General features: G+C 46.0%; 2 protein-coding genes across 15 annotated transcripts in view; one reads left to right on the top strand and one right to left on the bottom strand.

Annotated features, from left to right (window-relative positions):
- Positions 1 to 23,186, top strand: part of cacna2d4a (calcium channel, voltage-dependent, alpha 2/delta subunit 4a) — a 109,700-nt gene that overhangs the window by 29,793 nt on the left and 56,721 nt on the right. For all 12 annotated transcript variants that reach the window (XR_004574723.1, XR_004574722.1, XR_004574721.1 and 9 more), the window contains one exon: positions 1,863 to 1,937. Coding sequence is in view for 9 of the 12 variants with exons in the window: in XM_034287674.1 (XP_034143565.1) it covers positions 1,863 to 1,937 (75 nt within the window). In the remaining 3 variants the exon portion in view is untranslated. The remainder of the gene's footprint in view (positions 1 to 1,862; positions 1,938 to 23,186) is intronic.
- lrtm2a (leucine-rich repeats and transmembrane domains 2a) overlaps positions 10,479 to 23,186 on the bottom strand; it is a 30,378-nt gene continuing 17,670 nt past the window's right edge. For 2 of the 3 annotated variants that reach the window (XM_029114586.2, XM_029114585.2), the window contains exons 3-4: positions 14,526 to 15,122; positions 10,479 to 10,978 (exon numbers count right to left, since the gene is read on the bottom strand). In XM_029114586.2, coding sequence (XP_028970419.2) covers positions 10,488 to 10,978; positions 14,526 to 15,122 — 1,088 coding nt within the window. In that variant the 3' untranslated portion in view covers positions 10,479 to 10,487. Of the gene's footprint in view, positions 10,979 to 14,525; positions 15,123 to 19,945; positions 20,582 to 23,186 lie in introns of those variants that run through there. The other variant, XM_029114587.2, reaches the window with a different exon arrangement.

Here is a 23,186-nt window from a genome sequence, read left to right as displayed (position 1 = left end):
GCATGGTTCTTTTCCCCTGCAAGTTTCTGGTTGTCCTCCTGTTACTTGCGTGACGGTACCGCATCTGCTGTTGGGAGGTCATGAAGTCCTGCCATGTCCCACTCCCTCCAGGTGTCAGTGGTTTAATGAATGATGTTGTCTGGGAGGAAATGGCCCATCAAGGGGGAGATGAATGAAAGGTCATTCCGTTTCCCTAAGTGACATGTTGATGGGCTTAACATTTCACATGACTCCTCCTAACCGTTTCATTTAGAACACTGAGCTTTCTGTTGCACTACTCTTACAATGAACCAGTGCTTCTCAAACCTCCCCCTGGGGCCCCCAGATGGTCCGTGTATCGGATGTAATCATCGAGCCATTGTACAACCACATTTTGAGGTATCTGGAATGCCCCCAGAAGAGGTTTTAGAACCACTGCAATAAGACACAGAGAGACATACAGAGAGACATACAGAGAGACAGACAGAAAGTCAAAGAAAGACAGACAGACAGAAAGACATACAGAAAGAGAAACAGAAAGACAGATAGACAGAGGGTTTTCTCTGGGGAGTGTTCTCCTCCTGTCCCAGACATGTGACAACCACTCAATACCATCGACTGACCCCTTCCAGACAGACAGACAGGCAGAGAGACAAACAGACAGGCAGACAGACAGACCGGCAGACAGGCAGATCGACAGACGGAGGCATTGTGAACGTGTAACCACGGAAACCAAACACGATAACACTCTCCTAATTTGCAGAAGCAACCGCTAGCGCAGCGTCTCAGCTTTAATTAGTAGCCTGACACAGTCAACACAAAACAAATAATGACTTCAGTGTCTGCATAATTAGGCATTGTAAACTTGAAGTGCAAGCGGGTGGCATTTGAGCTCAGCTCTGAGCTATTTGGTTCAGTTTCATTATTCGGAACAATCGCTGACCAATGCGAATGAATAGGTCAGTCGCGCACACACACACACACACACACACACACACACACACACACACCCACACCCACACACACACACACTCACACACAATCACACACACACTCTGAGTCAGCAGTCAGAATTGCTCATTCATTTAGGCTAATTTGATGACTCATGTTGTTTGTAGTGCAACATAACCGTGTCATTTCCCACCCAAGGTAATGAATAGAATGGCATGGATGCTTCCCCAATGGCACTCTATTCCCTTCTTAGCGCACTGTGACTGACCGGCCCACATATGGCTCCCTGGCAACTGTAGTGCATGATGTAGGGAATCGGGTGCCATTTGGTTCATATCCATTACAGACAGTAACAATGCAAACGTTATAATAAAAGGGCATTAATGCGCGATTCGTAAATGATCTTACACCCAATGTCACCTGTTTTCCCAATCCGCCCTGAATGCTGTGGTGAGTGGAGAGTCTCTGAAATGTTATTTGTACATGTCCAGATTGTGCTCCAGGAGATTCACAGTCATGCTGGGTTTATTCCCATTACTAAATCTCATGCCGGGTTTATTCCCAGTACTGAATCTAATGCCGGGTTTATTCCCAGTATTAAATCTCATGTCGGGTTTATTCCCAGTACTAAATCTCATGCCCGGGTTTATTCCCAGTACTGAATCTCTCTCATTAAGAGATTCTTTGAATAGTCCTTGAATACTTGATTGGTTAACTCACATTTACAGCTGGGCAAGAGCAAAACCCTGCCCACAGGGTTCCCAGGATTATGATTTAGAAATGCAGTAGGCCTTTGATCTGGAGTTCTAAAAGATCTGTCTCTCTCTCTCGGTCTCTCTTTGTCTCTCTGTCTCTCTCTGTCCCTCTTTGTCTCTCTGTCTCTCTCTGTCCCTCTTTGTTTCTCTGTCTTTCTCTGTCTCTCTTTCTGCCAGAGGTATCAGGGAAGATGGTGATCTCTACTACAGCTGTGACTGTCACTGTGGAAAAGAAGACTGCAGTAGCTGGAGGTAGGACCCAAGATGATCTATACTTGTCTCTCACACACCTCTCTGTATCTCTCTCTTTAACATGCACACACACATACACACACACACACACACAAACACACGCTCTGTGTCTCTTTATCTCTCTCTATCCCACACACACACTCTGTCGGTGTATCTCTCCCTTTAACTCACACACACACACCCTCTCTCTCTCTTTGTATCTGTATTTGTTCCTCTCTAGTCCTCCTACTTCTGTGGGTTACTGTTTGCCAGAGATTGACCACCACTTACGTTGGTTGTCGATGCTTGGATAGTGGCATCGGTTTGTAAATGGAATCGGTAGATGTTATGGTTTAGTGGGTAGTGCTGTAGCGCTAATACTTTCATTCAGTTCTGTTTTCTAAGTTGCGTTCCGTTCACTTTTCAGCTCATGGCTGGTGGTCTTGGGAAATGTTTTTGTCACTGGCTACAAATTGTGATGGGATGTGTGTGTGTGTGTTTCTGTTTGTGTGCGTTTCTGCCTGCAGGTGAGAATGTCTCTGTGTGTTTCCAGTGGTATCTGGTTGTAATGTCTTATTAATGGCATTGTGTCTGGTTGAGGAAGAGAAATGACAGAATACCTTTAATGGTATATAATGAATGGTATTGTAATTGTGTCTGTGTGTGTTTCTCTGTGTGTCTTTGTAATGGCAGGTTGTGGTAACTGACACACTAATTAGTCATAATCTGAGAAGTGCTCGGCCCCGATGAACATCCTGAGTGTGTCCATCTGTTACCCTATTTGCACACACACACACTCACACACAGTTGTGTATTTATATCTGTGTTGGGGCCAGAAAACAAAACAAACAAACAAAATGTTCCTTAACATGTTAAGCCTAAACTTAACCTCAATAACCTACCATGTATGCCTAAACCTAACCTAACCCCATTGCCTAATCCTAACCCTAAACATAACCCATGATGCCTAAACCTTGAAGTAACCTAAACCTCTGACCCCAACTGTAAGTTTGACCCTAAACCTAACCCCTAAGCCAGAATTTGACTGTGCTCATTGAGACTAGCAAACGTCCCTAATAAGGGCAGTTTTTCATGTTTTACTATTCATGAGGATGTCTGGTCCTGATTCAGTCTGTTTTACACACACACACACACACACACACACACACACACACTCAGACTACATCAATATTGTTCAATCCACTCGTAGCGTGGACTTCCCATGAATATTCAGTTTGGTGTGTACTCATTTATTTCTGACACATTAACTCTTAGGCTAAACTCCTCAGCTCTTCATCACCCCTGATGTTAACAGATGTTCCCCTGACAACCCTCTTCATCAGTGGCAGGGGACCCAGTTGCACCCTATTCACTACATCATGCACTAGTTAAGACCAACCCCCCCTATGAAGGTTAATGAGTTGGTCCCTATAAGTGCCTTGGGTTCCCATTGGTCCTACTGTTGATTATGGACCTATCTAATCAGTGGCTCATTTGCACCAGGCTAGCCGTTTTTGCATATTCTGGAGTGTGTGTAGCTTGGAGGGTGTGTGAATGTGTGTGTGTGTTCGTGCCAGCTTTCAAGTGACTGCAGAGAAACAGCTGCTGGGCGCACACACACACACACACACACACACACAGGAAGTGGTTGTTATTAATGTTTTATATACCCTGCACCGTTCTCTCCTCATCAACTGTCTCAGCATGTGAGGCAGAGACGGCGTGGTGAATGGGGGAACGGATGAAATATTCAAGGCTGTGCGTTTGCATGTTCAGCCCCGAGCTCTGCGACAGGTCCACGTGGACTCGGTGACCTGAGAAGGGGAGCATTTCAATTAGAGAACAGTGTTTGTGAGGCAGACATTTTAAGGTGTGTAGATGGATTCACAACGTGGTCTACGCTCCTTGACATTTTCTTGTGTTTTCCTACCCCATGGGAATCGATCCTTAAACCCTGGCATTTCGAGCGCATGCTCTTCAGAAGTGAGGTATGCATGATCTTTACGTTTAGGGTTGGTTATCCAAATCAGACACAGGGTTTCCATATCTGCGGCCCGGGTTCAAATTCGTGTGGACTTCATGTTGTATTGCTATGAACACTGACAATGCTTTATGACTGCACAATAAAGCTGTTTGTATAGGCTGTTGTTACGTGCTGTATGTGTGTGTGTTGTATTTACCTGTGTGACAGACAGAAAGGCAAAGTCTAAGAAATGCACAATCGGAGCACATTCCAAACAAATCGACTTAAGGAAATACATTCTTTATTAATCTTTTTTTTTCTTTTTTTATACACAACCCACAAATGTTATTCCAAACAGCTTTTTATCTTGAGCAAAAAATAAAGAAGCATTTTTGTATCATCATGTATAATTTCATTATAACAATCTTAGAAAAAAAGACTGATACAGTAGGTTAACAAATAATACATAGAAAATAAAATATAGATTAAATGAATCATAGGTTAGATAGAATAAAATAACAGATCAAAGGAGATGTATCCAGTCCCATTCTAAAGGGAAACTCTCTCTGTCTTTTTTCCTCTCTGTCATCCTTTTTTCACTTTCCTTCTACCTTCCTTTCTTTTGTTCATTGTTTTTCTCGTTTCTCCCTCTTTCTGTCCATCTTGGCATGGACGTTCAATAGTTCTTGTATTTATTCATGTCTTATTCTCTCTGTGGTTTTCTCCCAGCAGAAATGTAACAGCCACACGTCATTATCACCATTCAAACCAATGCAGTCCAGGGAAAATGTGTCCCAAATGGCTCCCTCCAGAGTGCCTTGAGCTCTGGTCAGAAGTAGTGTACTATGTATGGAATAGGGTGCCATTCAGGAGGCAGGACTTATTCCCGTTAGATCATTGTTAATTAACTAACTGCTAGAACCAGACCATGAGCTTAGTACCAGGCTAGAATCAGACCATTGCTGACCTGATTACCTGTTTCTGTTATCACGCCAATTGCTTGTCTCTCAGTCTTTGTCATCCCAGCTGTTTTATTTGTCAAAGAGACAAATCATTGGAGGTGGCGGGACCATGGACAGATTTGGTATTAGGTGTGTTTTTGGGATGCATTCAAGATGATGTACAGTCTCATTAAATGTACAGTCTCATTAAATGGTTTTGCCACATTATAATATCACTGTTGATTGACAGTAGGTTGGTTGAAGGCATGTTTGTTTTTTGCTTCTACTTTGATTGATTTATTAGTCTAGAGTTTGGTGTCACTCCTGGGCTTTGATCCAATCGGCTACATTTGGAGGCAACCTCAATTCTCAGTGACGGAAATCTTAGCAAGAGACTGTATGAATCCGTTCACCCGCAGTCTTCTATTATGGGATGCATTAACCTTTGACACAGCAATCTAAAGCCCTCGTCGATACTTCGGAAAAACACTAGTTCATTTCATAACAGTATTTATCACAGGCAACGCAAAAGTGAAGATGATTGAGTTTTTATAACACGTCACGCCTATGCTTTTGGGCTATTTCGAGAATATCTTCTTTTTTTTGTTGTTTTTTTTTGTTCGCTGTTCAGAAAATGTCTAAGTTTTCTATTATACTGGATATGTGTGTATTATTACATAGAACTTTAGGATGTCATGAGACCGGAGCCAGGAACACAGACAGGACAAGCGGCGGACTCAGGCCCTTGGATGAGACTGTTCAAAGGAATGCCGCTTTAGAAGCACACTTGTCAAATATAATGTTATATGCAACAGTGGGTAGAAGACAAGACATTAGATTGTATATATATATGTATAGATATGTATATGTATGTGTATATGTCTGTATTTGTAAACCGGGTGCTTTGAATCTGGGACTGCTGATAGCCGTGGTATATGAGAACGTACACCACGGGTATGACATCACATCACTTCTTACTGCCCTAATTGCGTTGGTAAAAGTTTTATAACAGTCATAAGGCATCTCGGGGGGTGTGGTATATTGCCAGTATACCATGGCTAAGACCTGTGTCCAATCACGATGCAGCCGTGGTATATTGGCCATATACCACACACCGTGTGCCTTATTGCTAATATATATAGTCACATAGAGTTTCTCTTGATTTGTCAAGGTCAAATAATTATTGGATATTTTACATATATTTCATACATACTGCAACAGTCAATTGATAGTCTGCACACCCTGCCATACTCTCCTCCACCTCCTGGTGTCACTGTTGCTTTCTGTAACAGTGACTGATTTGCATGTTGGCATTGGATTTAGGTTTTTCTGTGGATTATTTCTTTGGTAGTGATCACTTTTAAGGACTGTGTACGTATTTAAATCCGCTGTACCCAAAACATCGCTAGCTCCAATATGGTATCAACCATCACACCCTGCTGAAAGACGAGAGCCAGGAGGGAACGCAGACAGACGTACAGAGAGAAAATATTATTGCCAGATCAGAGAGAGAGACAATGTTGAGAGAGAGACAGTGTTTTTAGAGACAGATGGAGAGGCAGGGTTGGAGAGAGAGAGAGAGAGAGAAAGACAATATTTAGAGAGGGCGACAGAGAGGGGCCACAATGAGCTCAGATTAATACAGAATCCCCTTGAATTATCTGTCTATTATTGTTATTTACTACTTCTGGGTGTGTGGTGCTCATGTTTGTGTGTGTGTGAGAGTATCAGCCTCTCTTTGCATGTGTATATGTTCCCCTGCTTGTGTGTGTGCGTCTGTGTCCATGTGCCAACTTTATCGGTCACAGGCTTATAGCCTACAGTTTTAAACCATGCCCAAATTGCCCCTGCTTACTAGGGCTTCTATTCCTGGGACGGCAACGCTGGGCAGGAAGAGACCTCTACCTGTACACACTAGGACTAGTTTATTAATATGGACCTTCTCTCTCTCTCTTACTTCTGTTTGTCTCTCGCCCCTTGTGGTCCCTCCCTATCAACCACACTCTTACTATCAGTCAGTCGAAACAGCCTGTATTTTCTCTCCGGGCTGAACGGGCCAGTGCCCTCGACGTTCAGAGTGTTTGATTATTATTGGTTATTTTATTGAATGTCTTGTGATGCACGGACCTTGGCGGTTAATGTCATAAGCTGTCGCACGCAGGTGGCACAAAATGGCGCCAATAGTCAAAACCGCAGAGTTGGATAGAGGACGTACTTGCTCGTCTCAAGAATGGCCTTAGACGTGATATATACGGATCAGAGTTTTGTGCATCTCTGAGCTCCAAACCTAATGTACCTTTATTTGTTTTCTAATGGAAGACCTAAGATCATAAGGGCATATTGCAATGAACGTTGGCCAGAGAAAATCAACTGTACACCAGCCCAATTACAGCCATTACTGGTCACTAATGCTCCCAGATTCTTATTCTTTCAATGCAATCCATGTTTTTAAAGCGAGCGTGGGAGTATGTTTAACTGGGGGTGGAAATATCCATAAACGTTCTACTTTTTTACAGAAGTCAGGTTGGTCTTGATGAGTAAATCTGATATGTTTGTGTTGTATACGGTTATAAATGCAATTTATTTGGTCATTTTAAAAACCCTCTTCTGATTGGGCTTTTCATGGAAAAACATTAAAGTGAGATATAGGCCTAGTTCCATTACTTCAGTGTCATTTTACTCACCTGTGTAATTATACTAGGAATGAGGACGCATGCTTTCCCATGATCCTGATTGATATTCTGGTCAATATTTTGTTGGGAGTGGGATTAGTGAACTCGGGTGTCATAATCACCTGACAGTGTAAAAGTGTGATTTGAACTGCTGATTTGGATCTTGCCAGTTTTATATTCCACTCAAGTTTGTGTCAACATGCAGGTTGTCTCCAGTTAGCAGCTTATATCAGCTCAGCGTCAACAGACAAGACTAGCATGGAAAGTTATGTCTGTTCGTTGCAATCAACCCTAGAATTCTTGCAATGTATCTGATCTAAAAAACACACACACACACACACACAAAGCCAGTCAACGACTGATCCATCAGATTCTACTTCCTACTTCCTGTCCCTCTAGGTCACATAATCACGTTTTTTCTATGTTTCTTAATTAACAACGAAACACATATGCAATTTCACACAGTAAACAAACAGTAAACAAACATTGAGTAATGCAGCGAATAGGCAGGAAACAAGACATCAATATAATACTGTTTGTAAAAGTATAATTCATTCTGACCTATAGACTCAGAAAGTGGCTCGTCGGAGCAAGGAAATGAACAGGAAGTGGGAAGCCTAACGTGAATTGTGTTCCGAAGTGCTTCTGAAGTCAGGACAAACAAATGAAGTCTTCAAACAGTAGAATTTTAGCTAGCTTGATATGTATGCCAGCATTGCTTAAATTAAAGTTGGCTTGAAGTTGACAACGATCAGGTGAGTTAAATTAACCCTAATCATATGGTTGTAATTGTCAAAAGGGGAGTTTTGTCATCTTTTTGTTAAAATAACAGAAGGTCCGTGGTAAAACGTTATAACATGGCAACTTATGCAACCAAATAATGTCCCACTTTTAAATCCAAATTCTATCGTTCATGTGAAACATCCAACTGGGAACTATGAACTTGTTTTTCATGTCAAACATCCAACTGGGAACTATGAACTTGTTTTTCAGGTGAAACATCCATGTGGGAACTATGAACTTCCCATTGTTCCCATTGTAGCAGGTGACCTCAGCGATAGACTGGACTCACGCAAAGTAGACGTAGTTGTGTCGGATAAATGTGACCCTGGCGTTTGACACGCAACTTCAGTTTGCATCAAGTTGTGGGTGATGTAAGGACCGAGTGCTCGGCTTTTCCAAATCTGACCACCTCTTAAAAATGTAATCAAAACGTCTTGTTGTTTTGATGGGGATTCCCCCCCGAGGGAAAGTGGCTAGGGCAAATGTTTAGGGGCTGTCTACTTTGTGTTTGGAGTTCAGCCGTGATCTCCCAAATGGCACCCTTCTCCCCCGTATGGCTCTGATTGATAGTAGTGCACTTCATAGTGAGAAAGATGCCATTTGGAACGCTTGCTTAATATTCTCTCTGTTGTACAATATTTCCCCTTTGATCGGTCCGTTTTGATCTAGCTATTGTTATAGGCTCTCAAAGCTCAAGATGCCTTCGAAAGTTGATATGTAAACATGGGTAATGTTGCAGGATCTGAAACGGCCGCGTTGGGAGCTGTGTGTGTGTGTGTGTGTGTGTGTGTGGGGGGGGGGGGGTTAGTATTACATGTTTAACACAGAACAACTGGATTCGGCTAGCTACATTTTATCGATATCGTTAAGGTTTTATCTGAGCAATTTTAAACGTAAAAACCAAAATAATTGAAAGAATATCTTTAAAACAAATGGCGACATGTGAATAAATTAATATTTATATATATATGGAAATGGCCGGGGAAGCTGGGTCACAACACAGAACAGAGTCAAAAATGATTATGATCTTAATCGTATTGGGATATACTTACAGCAGAACATGATCTATTTGTCAAGCCAATCAATCCTGGAACAGGGCAAGATACTGTCAGTTCATACATATGATTGGTGTCCATTTACAGAGAATACACAAACATGTAGATGGAGGAGGATGGAGGGATGAGGAACATAGAGGGCATGTCCAAGCAGCGGACGCCTGTTACCCCAGAAGGTGAGAACTGAGGGATGAAATAGAGGAGAGGAGAGGAGGGAGGGAGGGAGCGTCTTTACATTTATTAAAATGCCTCCTTGAGCGTCTGGCCTTCTGGCCCTCCATCCCAGAGAACAACAGAAGCAGCAGGAAAGACAGAACCACCATCTTAGAGAGGAGAAAGAGAGTAGAGAGAGATAAAGTGCCGGAGTCCAGACCTTTCCAGGTTAGACCTGTCCATACTAGTTCTAACCAGTCCAAACACAGTTGGCTGGGTTCTCTGGGCTTTTGGGTTTATGGGGCCAAGAGATCGAGAAGGTTCAAGGTTCAGAGTGTGTGATCAGCCTGACGGATGGTTGCCTAGCAGCCTGGTTGCCTGACGACCCTAACTATGTAATCTTCTGCTGCATTATCGTTGGCTACATATTTCAATCCGAGACCCATGACAATTGTTTAGGTCATGCGAAAATGAGGGGTGTTTTACAAAAAAAAATGTTCAGCGATTGGATCAGGTCCAACCAATCAGAGTTTCGAAGTCCATTAAGAATGTTCAAAATGTTGCTTGGCCTCTCCTGTGTTCTGGCTATCCTTAAACCAACGTTCTGGTTTCCGGGACCAATCAGATGACACCTATCAGTTTCTAGGACCAATAAGGAGATTTAGTTCCGGTGAAGAAATTACCATCCGTTGGCATTGCGTGGTGTTTGACCAGAGGTCTGGGTTTATCAAATCAAGAATGAGCCAATGTTTCTATAATGGACTTGAGGACCAATCATAATGATTATTAAATAGACAGGTGTAGCACAGGTGCTGATTAGTTTCTGGAGGACGAGAGAGGATGAGCGAGGAGAAAGGAGCTGAACGCGAAAAACGTTCCTCAACAAGCAGTGCAGTAGGACGGCATCCAAAGAGGGAAAGAACGGTGAGAGAGAGAGAGACAGGGAACACGTCCCCACTTCAGCCCTTTGACCTTTACCTCTGCCCCCCCCCCCCCCTCCCCGTCTACGCAACAGAGGAGATCTGCTTCTCCTCTGGGTCCGCGTCTCCCTCACCATCGCCCATCAGGGGCTGCCTCTTTTTCAGCTCTCGCTGGTACTTGGCCATGAGCGAGGCGTAGATGCATCCATAGGCCGCTGCGCCGACCATCATGATGCAGACGATTCCGCACACCACGCCGGCGATCACCACGGTGCCGATGGCCCGCCGCACGCTCACCGGCTGGTAGCGCCGCCGCCCGCAGTCCGGCACGGGCGACTGATCGGCCGCCTCCGACACGGGGGTCGGGGCCGCGTTGCCGGTGCTTGTGGCGCGGCCGCAGGGTAGCTGCGGCCCTTCTCGGCCTCCGCTCCGCGTGCCCGCCCCTGCCCCGCCTCCTCCCCCGTTCTCGTCTTCCAGCTGGAGGCAGTAGTTGAACATCTCCACCGGCACGCCGCGGATGTCCCGCCCTCGCAGGTCCTTGGGCAGGATGCACTCCACCGCGTCCACCTGGCCCCCTGGAACCAGAGACAAGAGAACAGGGCACTCGTGAGACGTCGTGCTGCATTTGCTGACGGGTGTGGAGACGCAGTAATGGAGACAGAGAGAGAGAGAGGGGGAAAGAAGGGGTGAGAGAAGAAAGGAGAGAGACAGAGAGAGAGAGAGAGACAGCCATATGCTTTAGCGATGCATGCTATTTTTTCCTGCACCAACAAAAGCCCCTTAAATTGACTAGATGTAGACGTGTCAGCACATCTACCAGTCAGGCTCTACTAACCTGACCCTCACCATTTTCCAAAATATCCACAATTGGATATTGAAAAATACACTTTTTAACTTATATCAATGTCAGGAGCAACTGGCTCGCTCCCTCCTCCTCATGACGTGTGTGTTGGTGTTGGAATAAATGGTCTCAGGACACCTGCCTCGCATTTCTAGATATGACCTTTGCCTGCAAAAGTCCACGGGTTTTTAACATAACCACACCCCCCTGGAAGCCTCAACGGCCCTGAGCTTTCAGAGAAACAGGATCAGAAACTGGTTGGCAAGCTGCTGTGAGACCGACGGACGGTCCCAGCGCGCACACCGCTCGAGCATGTTTGCCCTCTGTCCGTCCGATGAGCACGGTGCGTGCGTGACGATTAGCCCCCGGCCTAGCTGTCGCGCTATTGGTGAATCACCCTAATGTGTGACACCCTCCATGCTAAATCGCTGATGGCCTCAACTAAAGTCCCGGCGTAATTGATGGACAACATGCATATCGGCAGCAGGTGTCTGTGCCGCGGTGTCTGTGCGTGCTTTAGAAGAGGGTCTAGCTTTCTGTGTGAGGGAGTGTGCGTGCATGTGTGTGTGTGTGAGACAGTCAGCACAAGGATTTGGTGACTCACTAGCTGTTCCAGAAAGTGGAGAGGAAGGGCGAAGGACGTATGATCACACACTGCATTTGTCACAACACATTTGTCAGGGCTGAACATCGAGATGTGGGAGAATTGATCCAGAGAGAAAAGGAGAGGGGAGGCTCTTACAGCCTGAGACATGGTTTCCTGAAGTCTCCAGGCGAACGAAGGGGCCGAACAAACACGGCTCTAAATATTGCAGACCGCTCAGCTGTGTACCCAATGAGGAGTGCTTTGGAGAACGAGAGGCTGCTGAAGCCAGCGGTTTGGGTGATTTGGGGTCAGTGTTTCTCATCTGGTTGACGGTAGTTACAGATGAATATAATGCATCTGCCTCAGAGGGGTTCACTCATACCGTACATCAATTCATATCCACGTCCTTAGTTAATCCAGAAGTATCCAGAAGAATTGTGCAATTGGTCAGATGCTGGATTAAGTTCTGGGTTCATAAACTGTATGCTTTAGGTGTTTGGACATTGGAACCAAAACAAAGTAGTCCAACTCCTTCTTCCTATTGGCCAAAAGTCCCTGCCCTTTCAGAAATTCAAAACATTGTATTACCTAAAGATTCATAACTAATGCTGCTCATTATCGCAGGGATGCAGTTTTTTCTTAACAGGTTGATAGTTTTATTGGATTTCAGTAGCCTCTCTACAAGAGATTAGCATCTATCCACCTGACTCAAACATACACACACACACACACATATAATTTTTAACAGGTCATTTCATGAGGTAGTTGAAACAGGGGACTAAAGCTACATGATTTGGATCATTATGTTTTTACTGGAATTTTCTTCCACATAAACAGTCAGAACTTGTTTGGCATTGTTTGAAATGTATCTACCCCTACAAATAATCATAAACCACATAAATGGTAACCTTTTTCTGTTTTGTGCTTTAGCAGACCAGCTCCTTTATCTAAATGAAGGTTAGTAACAGAAGCTCCAGGAATAGAGGTACCAGCAGGCAGGACAGCCCCAGGCTGAGAGGCCTGTCTCTGGGTTGATGCTTTCCCTCTCCTGCTCTCCAGAGTGTTCTGTCGGGAAGAAACAGCAACATCCAACAAACATAGTAGCCTGTGCACTCGACATCACATTGAATGTGAAATGTTTGTGTGCTGCAGTCTCTCCCCTTCACCTCAGTTTAGCCTGAATAATATGAAAGAGCGACGCCCTGGTCCACGCTTGTCAACACGCTGTCAGACATTTCTTTATTTTGCAGCTGCCCACTTGTTCCCTTGTGAAAAAGGCGTCTGCAATTTTGTTCCGGACCGAGAACTTAGTAGTACGAACAAATTGATCCGATACTAGGTTTAGAAATAGAAAGGCTAGAGTTGAAGGGCTGTCGACCGCAGCAAGGGCACAGATTCGAGGAAAACCAGCAAGTGCACCGATTGGAGGAGAACCGTGAAGTGCACCGATTGGAGGAGAACCATGAAGTGCACCGATTGGAAGAGAACCATGAAGTGCACCGATTGGAGGAGAACCATGAAGTGCACCGATTGGAGGAGAACCATGAAGTGCACCGATTGGAGGAGAACCATGAAGTGCACCGATTGGAGGAAAACCATGAAGTGCACCGATTGGAGGAGAACCATGAAGTGCACCGATTGGAGGAGAACCATGAAGTGCACCGATTGGAGGAAAACCAGGGAGTCATACTGTTATTTGTTGAGATGGCGTAAAGGTAGACTCACGGTGAAATTAAATGAACGCTAAATGTAAAACAGACTAGTTAGTCCAAAACCCCCCACTGTAACAGAGTAAATCCATCTAATTTGGAATGTGTGTATGGCTGTGAGATTGGTTGCTGAACTGAATGTCTGCAGTGCTGCGCATGGCATCAGAACACCAGGCTGTCGTTGCCGAAATGCCCCGACTGCCGGGCACATTGCCAGGGTTAGAGTTTCTGCGGCACTCCTGTTCCCACTCTTTCTCCCTGTGTTCGGCAGTTGTCAGCTTCCACAGCCACAAGGTCAAAATGATTGCTGAACTCTGCTTATTTTTCTGAAATGTTTGTCGTCACAACTTGTTCTTACAAACTTAATATACTATGTTATCAGTAACTATTTCCATCTTATTTCCTTGTTATTACTGAACTGGTAAACACTGTGGGCCAGGCAGATGTCACTGACACATTTGACTGACGCATTTACAAATGGTCACTTTTTGGGCTTAGGTGGGCTGATATCTAACAATACAGATGGCATTAGTCAATAGTTGATTTTAGCTTTAATGCAGTTGATTGATAGCGATGACAATGAACATTTCACATCCTTAAAGGAATTATACTGCCATTTCGTGCAGCAATATATTGTTAACGACACATTTAAACAATATCCAAGCTACAGGCAACTCCCTACAGTCTCTCTCGCCTTGTGTTTCCATCAAATTTCCATTGTTTTGTCCGGGTTCCACTGATTCAATAAAAGATACACTTCACATAAATGTTTTGTACAGTAGGTAGAAACCCACTGAGGCATGCACTACATAACAATGGTGGGGAAGAGGATACTGAAATAAGTGCAGTCTTGGGTCCCCAAAGGGCACTTTTTCATTTGCAGCAAGTAACTAACCTTCTCAAAAAAACTAAATTAAACTCTACCGCACCCCGCGGTCAACACCCCACCCCCACCCCCCCACACCCCCCCACCCTCCTCTTCTTACCTCTATAAAGAAGCCATTCCATCCAGTGCTTGAACTCCCTCAGGTTGCAGTCGCACTCCCAGGGATTGGCCCCCAGCTGGAGGTACTGAAGGTTCGCCAGGGGCTCAAATGCCGCCCTCTCCAGGGCATGGAGCCTGTTCCCGGCCAGGGAGAGCCACGTTAGGCTCCGGAGCTCGTCCAGCAGGCCCAGCGGGACCTCAGACAGCCCGTTGAGGGACACATCCAGCTTCCTCAGCTCCACCAATCCCTGAAAGAGATCCCTGTCGAGGGCCGTGAGGCTGTTGTTGTGCAGGGTGAGCTCTGCCAGGTTCCCCAGGTCCCGGAACAGCCCGGGCGGCAGGTTATCCAGATAGTTGTTGGAGAGATCCAGTCGCTCCAGGGCGGTGAGGTTGGAGAAGGCCCCGGCCCCCAGGGTGGAGAGGCGGTTGTTGGGTAGCAGGAGAGTGCGAGTGGACACCGGGAGCTGACTGAGGGCGGGCATGGCGTGGAGGCCGCGCCCACTGCAGTCCACGTCGGTGGCGTTGCACAGACACAAAGGAGGACAGGCAGCGGTTGGGTCTACCAGGGATGATAAGACACACACCATACAGAGCAGAACTGGAAGGAGACAGAGGGAGGGAGATGGAGGGTACAGAGGAAGGTAGGAAGACAGGGCGGGAGGGAGGGAGGGAGAAAGGAAGACAGAGGGAGGGGCGGGGGGGCATAGGGAGGGAGGAATGAGCAGAGGGAGAGGGGGAGAAAAAGGGAGAGAGGCAGGGCAGAAAAATTCTTATTATTGATACACCTTTGTCTGCACTTATATACACAGCTCTGGAAAGAATTAAGAGACCACTGCACTTTGTTTCTCTCCTTTTCAAAAAGGTTGAGAGGAAGGATTTCAGTGAGAAACAGAAGCGTTCAGTTTGCAGTGGTCCCTTAATTTTAACCCTTCTGTTCCTCACTTAAAACCTTCCTTTTTGACTTTTTCGGAAGGGAAAGGAAAAGGTGCGGTGGTCTATACATTTTTTCCCCAGCTGTATATATTGGCTGATCTAATGAGGATTAATTAATTAATATGAATTCTCTCAGTGTCTGTCTTTTTTCTTTGAAACCTTCCCACTGCCTTTATCCTTCAGTCGAGAGACAGCATCTGTGTGTTGGGATGTGGGGGGGTGGGGGGGGGGTGGGGGGCAGCAGGTGTGTGTGTGTATATGTGGAGGTGTGGAGCAGCACTTGTGTGATGTGGAGGTGTGGAGCAGCATGTGTGTGCGAATGTGGAAGTGTGAAACAGCACCTGTGTGCGTGTGTGTGTGTATGTAGAGGTGTGAAACAGCACCTGTGTGTGACAGTGTGATACAATACCAGTCAGTGTCTAGGGATCTCTATCTTGTCCAGTGTTATTAATTAGATAGAAGACATAGGCAGCCCAAATCAACAGACGAGAGGTGACAAGAAGCAGAACATTGAGATGGAATAAGAACAAACACAACACACACACTGGACATGCTAGTGACACTATATTCACACAACTTCTCTGTTACTGAGGGTATATATCCAGGTCTCTGTTACTGAGGGTTTTATCCAGGTCTCTGTTACTGAGGGTTTTATCCAGGTCTCTGTTACTGAGGGTTTTATCCAGGTCTCTGTTACTGAGGGTTTTATCCAGGTCTCTGTTACTGAGGGTTTTATCCAGGTCTTTGTCTCTGAGGGTTTTATCCAGTTCTCTGTTACTTTTTTTTTTACTTTTTTTTTTCTGCCACATTCTACTCTCATTAATTAGTAAAAGTGTTCAGTTTGCCGAAAACACCCTGTGTCACAGCCCAGTTGGACTCACTGGTCAACTGAAGTAAATCGATCCCTTTCAGAATAAGTTATTGGCGCTCTCTGAATAAAAGTGCTGGTGATAGCGTGCCAAGACTCTGACTCATGTTGTTATATCAGTCAGCGTGTTCTGTCCTGAGATTGTGTTCCTCTACACAAGGCACTTTATTCACACAGCGTTTTACAAGGAGCAGGCAGGTCTATATTTATACACCTACTTCTTCAGCGTGAGGTGATGGAGGCGACGTATTTCCAGGGCAGAATGCGACGGGGAGAGGCCCATAATCAAGAGAGTGATGTTGAAGTACTTGGGAGAACCTAATAGACCTCTGGTCAAGAAGGATGAAGACATTTGTGGGAACTGCGGGTTTGTGTATTAGCATGATTTACTTCAGAATAGACTTCCTGCTCATGTCAATGAGGCTTTGAAGTTCTACATCGGTTGCCCCAGACATTTGCTCAATGCCAGAGTCTCAGGTGTGGCGGCAGATTTCAGAGTCACTCATTAACACAGTTGTCATCATCTGGACTTGTCTTGAGCGCTCTGTGTTCGTATCCTAACTGCATGTCCTGTTTTGTCTGTACTCTAGTTCGTTTTTAATCATTGAAACTAACCTGTACATGTCATCTTGTACACTCAGAGCCGGGCTGTAAAACAGGCCTCGGTCTCTGTCTGTGTTCCTTGTTGAAATAAAGCGGTGGACACTCTCATCTTCTTATGAAGAAGCTCTAATCATCTTAGCATATCTGATCTGATGTAATCTGCGGGCAACTCCAGCACTGTGCGAGGCGCATTACAGAGGTGTAATTCAATGCTGAGGCAGATGTTTCCAGGGGTCCTGAATTATGAGGGGATTCAGCTACTTGCTTTGTTGTCTCCAGTGCTGGGAGAGAAAAGGTGGAGGGACGGTGATGTGTATAAAGAATGGAGAGGAGAGGAGGACAGGCCGGAGGATTTGTTTTTCTCACCATTAATGGCTCTCTGTATCTCCTCATCAAAGGTTCCTGTTCAACATTTACCGGAGCGACTTCTCAGTCGTCAGGGTCTTATTTTAGCTCCTTAAACGTTTTCTTTTTTAATATCACTTTTACGCCGGCTACGACTGGGAAGACGTTCCTGAATCATCTCCGCTAGATGTGCGTGAACAGCGGCTTGATAATTGGATCTTAGCTCTTACACCCTGAGAGAGTGTGGAAGGGAGGGAGGGAGGGAGGGGGGGAGGGAGAGGGAGGGATAGAGAGAGAGGGAGGGGGGAGAGAGAGAGAGGGAGGGGGGAGAGAGAGAGGGAGGTGGGGGGCACAGAAACAAAGAGAAAGGGGAGATGGTGGCATAATGGCGGTGAGAAGGATGGGTCAGTACTCGGGCGGGAAGGTGAGATGGTGTATGGTGTTACTCAGACCCTGAGATGTCTCCAGGATCCTGTACCATCGCTGAGGACTTTCCTATCGCCCGGTAACCAGAACCAGGTCAAGGACACCCGACACACATCACAGCCCAGTCCTGATCCATCCCGTTGGGTCAGGGCCCGTTTTATTTTGTATTTTTTTTTACATTGTTGCATTGAAGCACAGTTGGCTCCGGGGTCCGGTGTATTCGACCAATCGGAATGCGTGGCTGTATGAGAACGCACGCACGCGTTCTTTAAAGGTGTTCTGCTGGGCTGGGCTGGGCTGGGCTCGGGGCTCTGGTGGATGTTAGGCATGAGTGACTTTGACGCTGTTACACAACGACGTGCGCGGATGGCAGTTGTCCTCAATGAGACCACAATCCCTTCTCTGTAACCGGAGAACAGCCAAGGTTGCCAGACAACCGACACATACAGGGGGAATGTATCCCCACTCTTAAAACATTGACGCCACTCGCTAGTACAGAGGGAGGAGAGGGGGAGGGACAGGGGGGAGAGAGGGGAGACGGAAGTGGGGAGGGGGGAGAGGGAGGGGGCGAAGGCCACAGAGAGGACACGATTTTCCACCTGGCAGCAGACTGGCATTATTTTTGGCTTGTGTCTCTCTCTTTCATCCTCCCTCCCTCCCTCCCTCCCTCCCCCTCTTCATGCCTACAGTGCCTTCAGAGATTACACATCCAGGCAAGATTTATTACACACAGACGCACACACACACACACACACACACACACACACACACAGACAGACAGACAGACAGACACACACACACACACATACACACACACACAGACAGACAGACAGACAGACAGACAGACAGACACACACACACACACACACAGACACACAGACAGACAGACACACACACACACACACATACACACACAGACAGACAGACACACACAGACAGACAGACAGACAGACAGACACACACAGACAGACAGACACACACAGACAGACAGACAGACAGAGAGACACACAGACACACAGACAGGCTCGCACAGGTGGACAGAGAGAGCGATAGCCGATAAGTCAACAGCTTTAAATGATAACAATCAGAACAACATGAACGATAAATAAGAAACCCTAAGGTGTGTCTGTGTGTGTCTGTGTGTGTCTGTGTGTGTCTGTGTGTGTCTGTGTGTGTCTGTGTGTGTCTGTGTGTCAAGCAGCTCTGTATTTGTCCTACTTGCTTCTTGCTTCATCAGTGCGTGACACACGTGCGCGCACACGCAGGCAGACAGCCTTCTGACTGTCTAGGGGAGAGGAGGAGAAGACTACATGAGAGAGGATGGGGAGAGGAGGAGTAGACTTCAGGAGAGAGGATGGGGAGAGGAGGAGAAGACTACAGGAGAGAGGAGAGATGAGGAAGGTGGAGAGGGTGAGTGAGGATAAGGAGAAGATGGGAGGACAGAGAAGGAGAGGAGATAGGAGAAGAGGTGAGGAGTCAGGAAGGGAGGCAATAGGAGAAGCCAGTAGGAGTGTGGAGAGGAGTAGAGGACAGGAGAAAATAGAGGAAAGGAGAAAACAGAGGAAAGGAGAAAACAGAGGAAAGGAGAGCTCTCCAAGTCTGATTTATATTTGAAGGCCTGTAGCTGCGGGAGTTGCTCATGTTTCTTGTGCTCTGTTTATCACTGTTTGTCTTTTTCTCCCCCTCCCTCTCTGCCTCTGTTTCTGCCTCCCTCTCTGGCTCTGTCTATCTCTCTGCCTCCTGTTTATCTCTTGTTCCCTCCCTCTCTGCCTCCCTCTCTGCCTCTGTCTCCTGCTGTCTCTCTCTGTCTGTCTCTAGATAGTTACCTCCTACCTGCCTCTTTATCTACCTGCCTCTGAGAAACTTTTTCATTCATTTATTCTGTTATGTTCAGTAATTGGTGTTTGCCGTGAGGCTGTGAAAAGGTAGAGAGAGGTGTTGACCACTATAGCACTGTCTACTGTTCAACACTACCTATCTCTCACACACACACACACACACACACACACACACACAGTGGCAGCATCAGTGACAGTTCATCTCATTAGCAGTGACACCATCAAAAGTCTGAAGCAGAAACATTATCACATGATAAAGTAATCCGTATCCCGTGAGTTAGCGATGCCACCAAGCTCATCGCTGGAATTCTGAGGCAGCCATTTTCTCTCGTAGAAAACTGCCTCACCATGGCAGTGCTTCCTGTGTCGCCTTGAGGAGACGACGTGACACGGTTACGACACACTCACCTCTTTTTAACCGGTTGCGTTGATAGGTGGAGGGCTGGAAAGGGAGGGAGAACATGAGAAGACAGATTGGGAGAGAGACGGCTCCTGTGCTGACGAGCAGACCTTTGCCTCCTGAAAGGAGGTGCTAATTTATGCCGTCACGTCCTGCACCGCAGTCATGAAACGTGGGTCCATTTCTAAAGTTGTGAGCCACACGCCTCATTGGCGTGCCTGAGGACGTGACGGCACCGGCCCCAAATGGCACCTGATTCTCCGGACGGCCCCCCCGGGCAGAACCATTTGTGCGCATTTTCTGTTCTTGAGCACACTCATGTATTTCCTGTGATTGTGGCTGTCGTCTGTTTGGAAAGCACATTTTGGCTGGTGGCTGGTAAAAAAAAAATCCCCTGCTTCCATGCACGCGCGCGCGCGCACACACACACACACACACACACACAAAAAAGCAAAAACAAACAGAAACACACACACACACTGTTGCGTTATCTCCTCAATATGGTGCCTCTGTTCTGTTCTATCATCAGCATGGTACCTTTGTTCTCTCTTCAGTATGGTACCTCTGTTCTTTCCTCGGTATGGTACCTCTGTTCTGTTCTATCATCAGTATGGTACCTCTGTTCTGTTCTGTTCTATGTATGAACAATACTATATCAATTTAAATAAAATGTAGTGCTTTATTTAGTCCTTTATCATAAATAACATAAGTGATAGAAATAAACATGTTAATAAAATCTTCAATTCTAAGTAGACATTGCACACGAATGCCAAAAAATATTTTGAATGTTGTTTTGCAAGCGATGTACAGTGATGTAAAAATGTGCCAAATGATACAACATTTGGCACATTTCACTGTGTTGTTTCTACTCCTCTGGTTGCCCTGTCCTCATGGCAACAAGTCTGATATCTTTCTTCTGTTATTGCACATTACAAAATTTAACCAACATGTTTGATTTGATAGAAAATTATTTCAGGGTCTATATCAGTGGTTACCAACCCTTTTCTGTTACTGTACGTCCAACACGATTTTGCTGTGTACCCCCGAAGAACCCCCTCATGTTAATTTGACTGTTATGCCTATGGTGTCATGAGTTTTCTCAAGTACCCCCTGTGGAATGGCCAAGTACCCCCAGGGGTCCTCGTCCCCTTGGTTGGGATCCACTGGTCTGTATGAACTCTGTGGAAAATGTATGGCTCTTATTTGGTAATACATTTGGCAGGAAGTTAGTGCAGCTCCGCTTCCACTTCATTGTGTTGGCAGTTTCACGCAGCCTGTCTTCTCTAGAGTGCCAAGTCTGTCCTCTTTCAACAGCATGTCCATGTTCACTGAGTGTAAAAATAGTTTTTTGTTAATTCTGGGACAGTGGTCAGGAATTCTGCCAACATGGACTTTCTTTTTAGGGCTAGGTAACTTTTCCAATTTGCTTTTTTTTTTTTATTCTTCCCAGTGTATCAAATAGTTCTCTTTTTTGCACTTCATGATTTTGACTGTATTGCTCTCCTGGGCCTCTGTGGGGTCAGTTTGTGCGCGTCAATCTGTCCAATCTGTCAAGATTTCTCAGTCAGTCAATCTTTCTGTCAGTCAATCTGGGTGATTTGTTTGGATGAAGAGGAGATCTGAAATCCTGTATCACCAGCATATTTAGTGGCAGACAATAGCAATATGAAAATCCATATGTTTACAATACATACAGCCGTTTTATAGAGACACCCGGCCTTAAACCCCAAGGAGCAAACAACAGTAGTGTTGGATTTCAGTGGCTAGGAAAAACTCCCTAAGAATGCCGAATTTTAGGAAGAAACCTAGAGAGGACCCAGGCTCAAAGGGTGACCAGTCCTCTTCTGGCTGTGCCGGGTGAGATATTAAGAGTCCAATTAGAATAATAAATACTTTTCTCTGGGCTAAATCCAGAGTCCATTTGATTCTAGACTAGGTCAAAAGTATGACCACGTGGACAAGGACAGGGACAGCAATGGGCCCCCCAAACCAGGTACTCTGCAGGTGTGGACCATGACCTCATCTCCTCCTAAAATTTAATACTGGAAGAGACTGAGAAAAGTTAGAAAGTGCATTCCTCATATCCCCCAGCACTATAATATAGCAGCATAACACCATGGAACTGAGACGGGGGGGTCCGGCGACACTGTGGCCCTACCCGGGGGAGGCCCCGGACAGGGCCCAACAGGCAGGAAATCAATCCACCCACATTATGTATAGCTGATGACAATCTGGTAACAGGTACAGACAGGCCCTTTATGTTCCCCAGAACATTACGTTTGGCAGAATGAATAAACCCCAGGCTGTTCCAGTCTGTGCTGACACCACCTCAGTCCAAGGATTCTGCTAAGGACACAAGATGGCCCACACCGTTGTTGACTTTGATCCTAATTCGATTCCGCCAAACCACCACCGCCCTCTATGCCTTTCTCTTAGGAAGGTATTAGCTACGTCAGTAAACCCCCCACCGCCATCTTGACAGTACTGAGGTGTAGCCACATATGCACAGAACACAGCTAGCCTCATTCATGGTGATTAGAGGCACTAAACCCCATGTGGGAGATTTGAGCTGTGGTGTGTGTAGCTGTCGTATATGGTGTGTGTGTGTTTGTGTGTGTTTGAGAGAATTTCCAAGTAGTTTGAGACACATGGCGGGCCTTCACGGCACAGGGCCAGCACCATATGGCTTTATCCTGCTTTGTCCTGCGCGTCATCTTCTTTCTGCTCTCCTCCTCTGCTCTGCTGTCCTCCTCTGCACTGGAAGAATCCTTCTCTCACCAGTCTGTTCTCTACCTCTCTCTCACCAGTCTGTTCTCTACCTCTCTCTCACCAGTCTGTTCTCTACCTCTCTCTCACCAGTCTGTTCTCTACCTCTCACCAGTCTGTTCTCTACCTCTCACCAGTCTGTTCTCTACCTCTCACCAGTCTGTTCTCTACCTCTCTCGCCAGTCTGTTCTCTACCTCTCACCAGTCTGTTCTCTACCTCTCACCAGTCTGTTCTCTACCTCTCTCTCACCAGTCTGTTCTCTACCTCTCTCACCAGTCTGTTCTCTACCTCTCACCAGTCTGTTCTCTACCTCTCTCTCACCAGTATGTTCTCTACCTCTCTCACCAGTCTGTTCTCTACCTCTCTCTCACCAGTCTGTTCTCTACCTCTCTCACCAGTCTGTTCTCTACCTCTCTCACCAGTCTGTTCTCTACCTCTCTCACCAGTCTGTTCTCTACCTCTCTCTCACCAGTATGTTCTCT

Source organism: Esox lucius, chromosome 18, assembly GCF_011004845.1.
Source record: "Esox lucius isolate fEsoLuc1 chromosome 18, fEsoLuc1.pri, whole genome shotgun sequence".
NCBI classification, from domain to species: Eukaryota; Metazoa; Chordata; class Actinopteri; order Esociformes; family Esocidae; genus Esox; species Esox lucius.
Note: the sequence above shows the minus strand (reverse complement) of the source record. Positions and strands in the feature narration are given on the sequence as shown.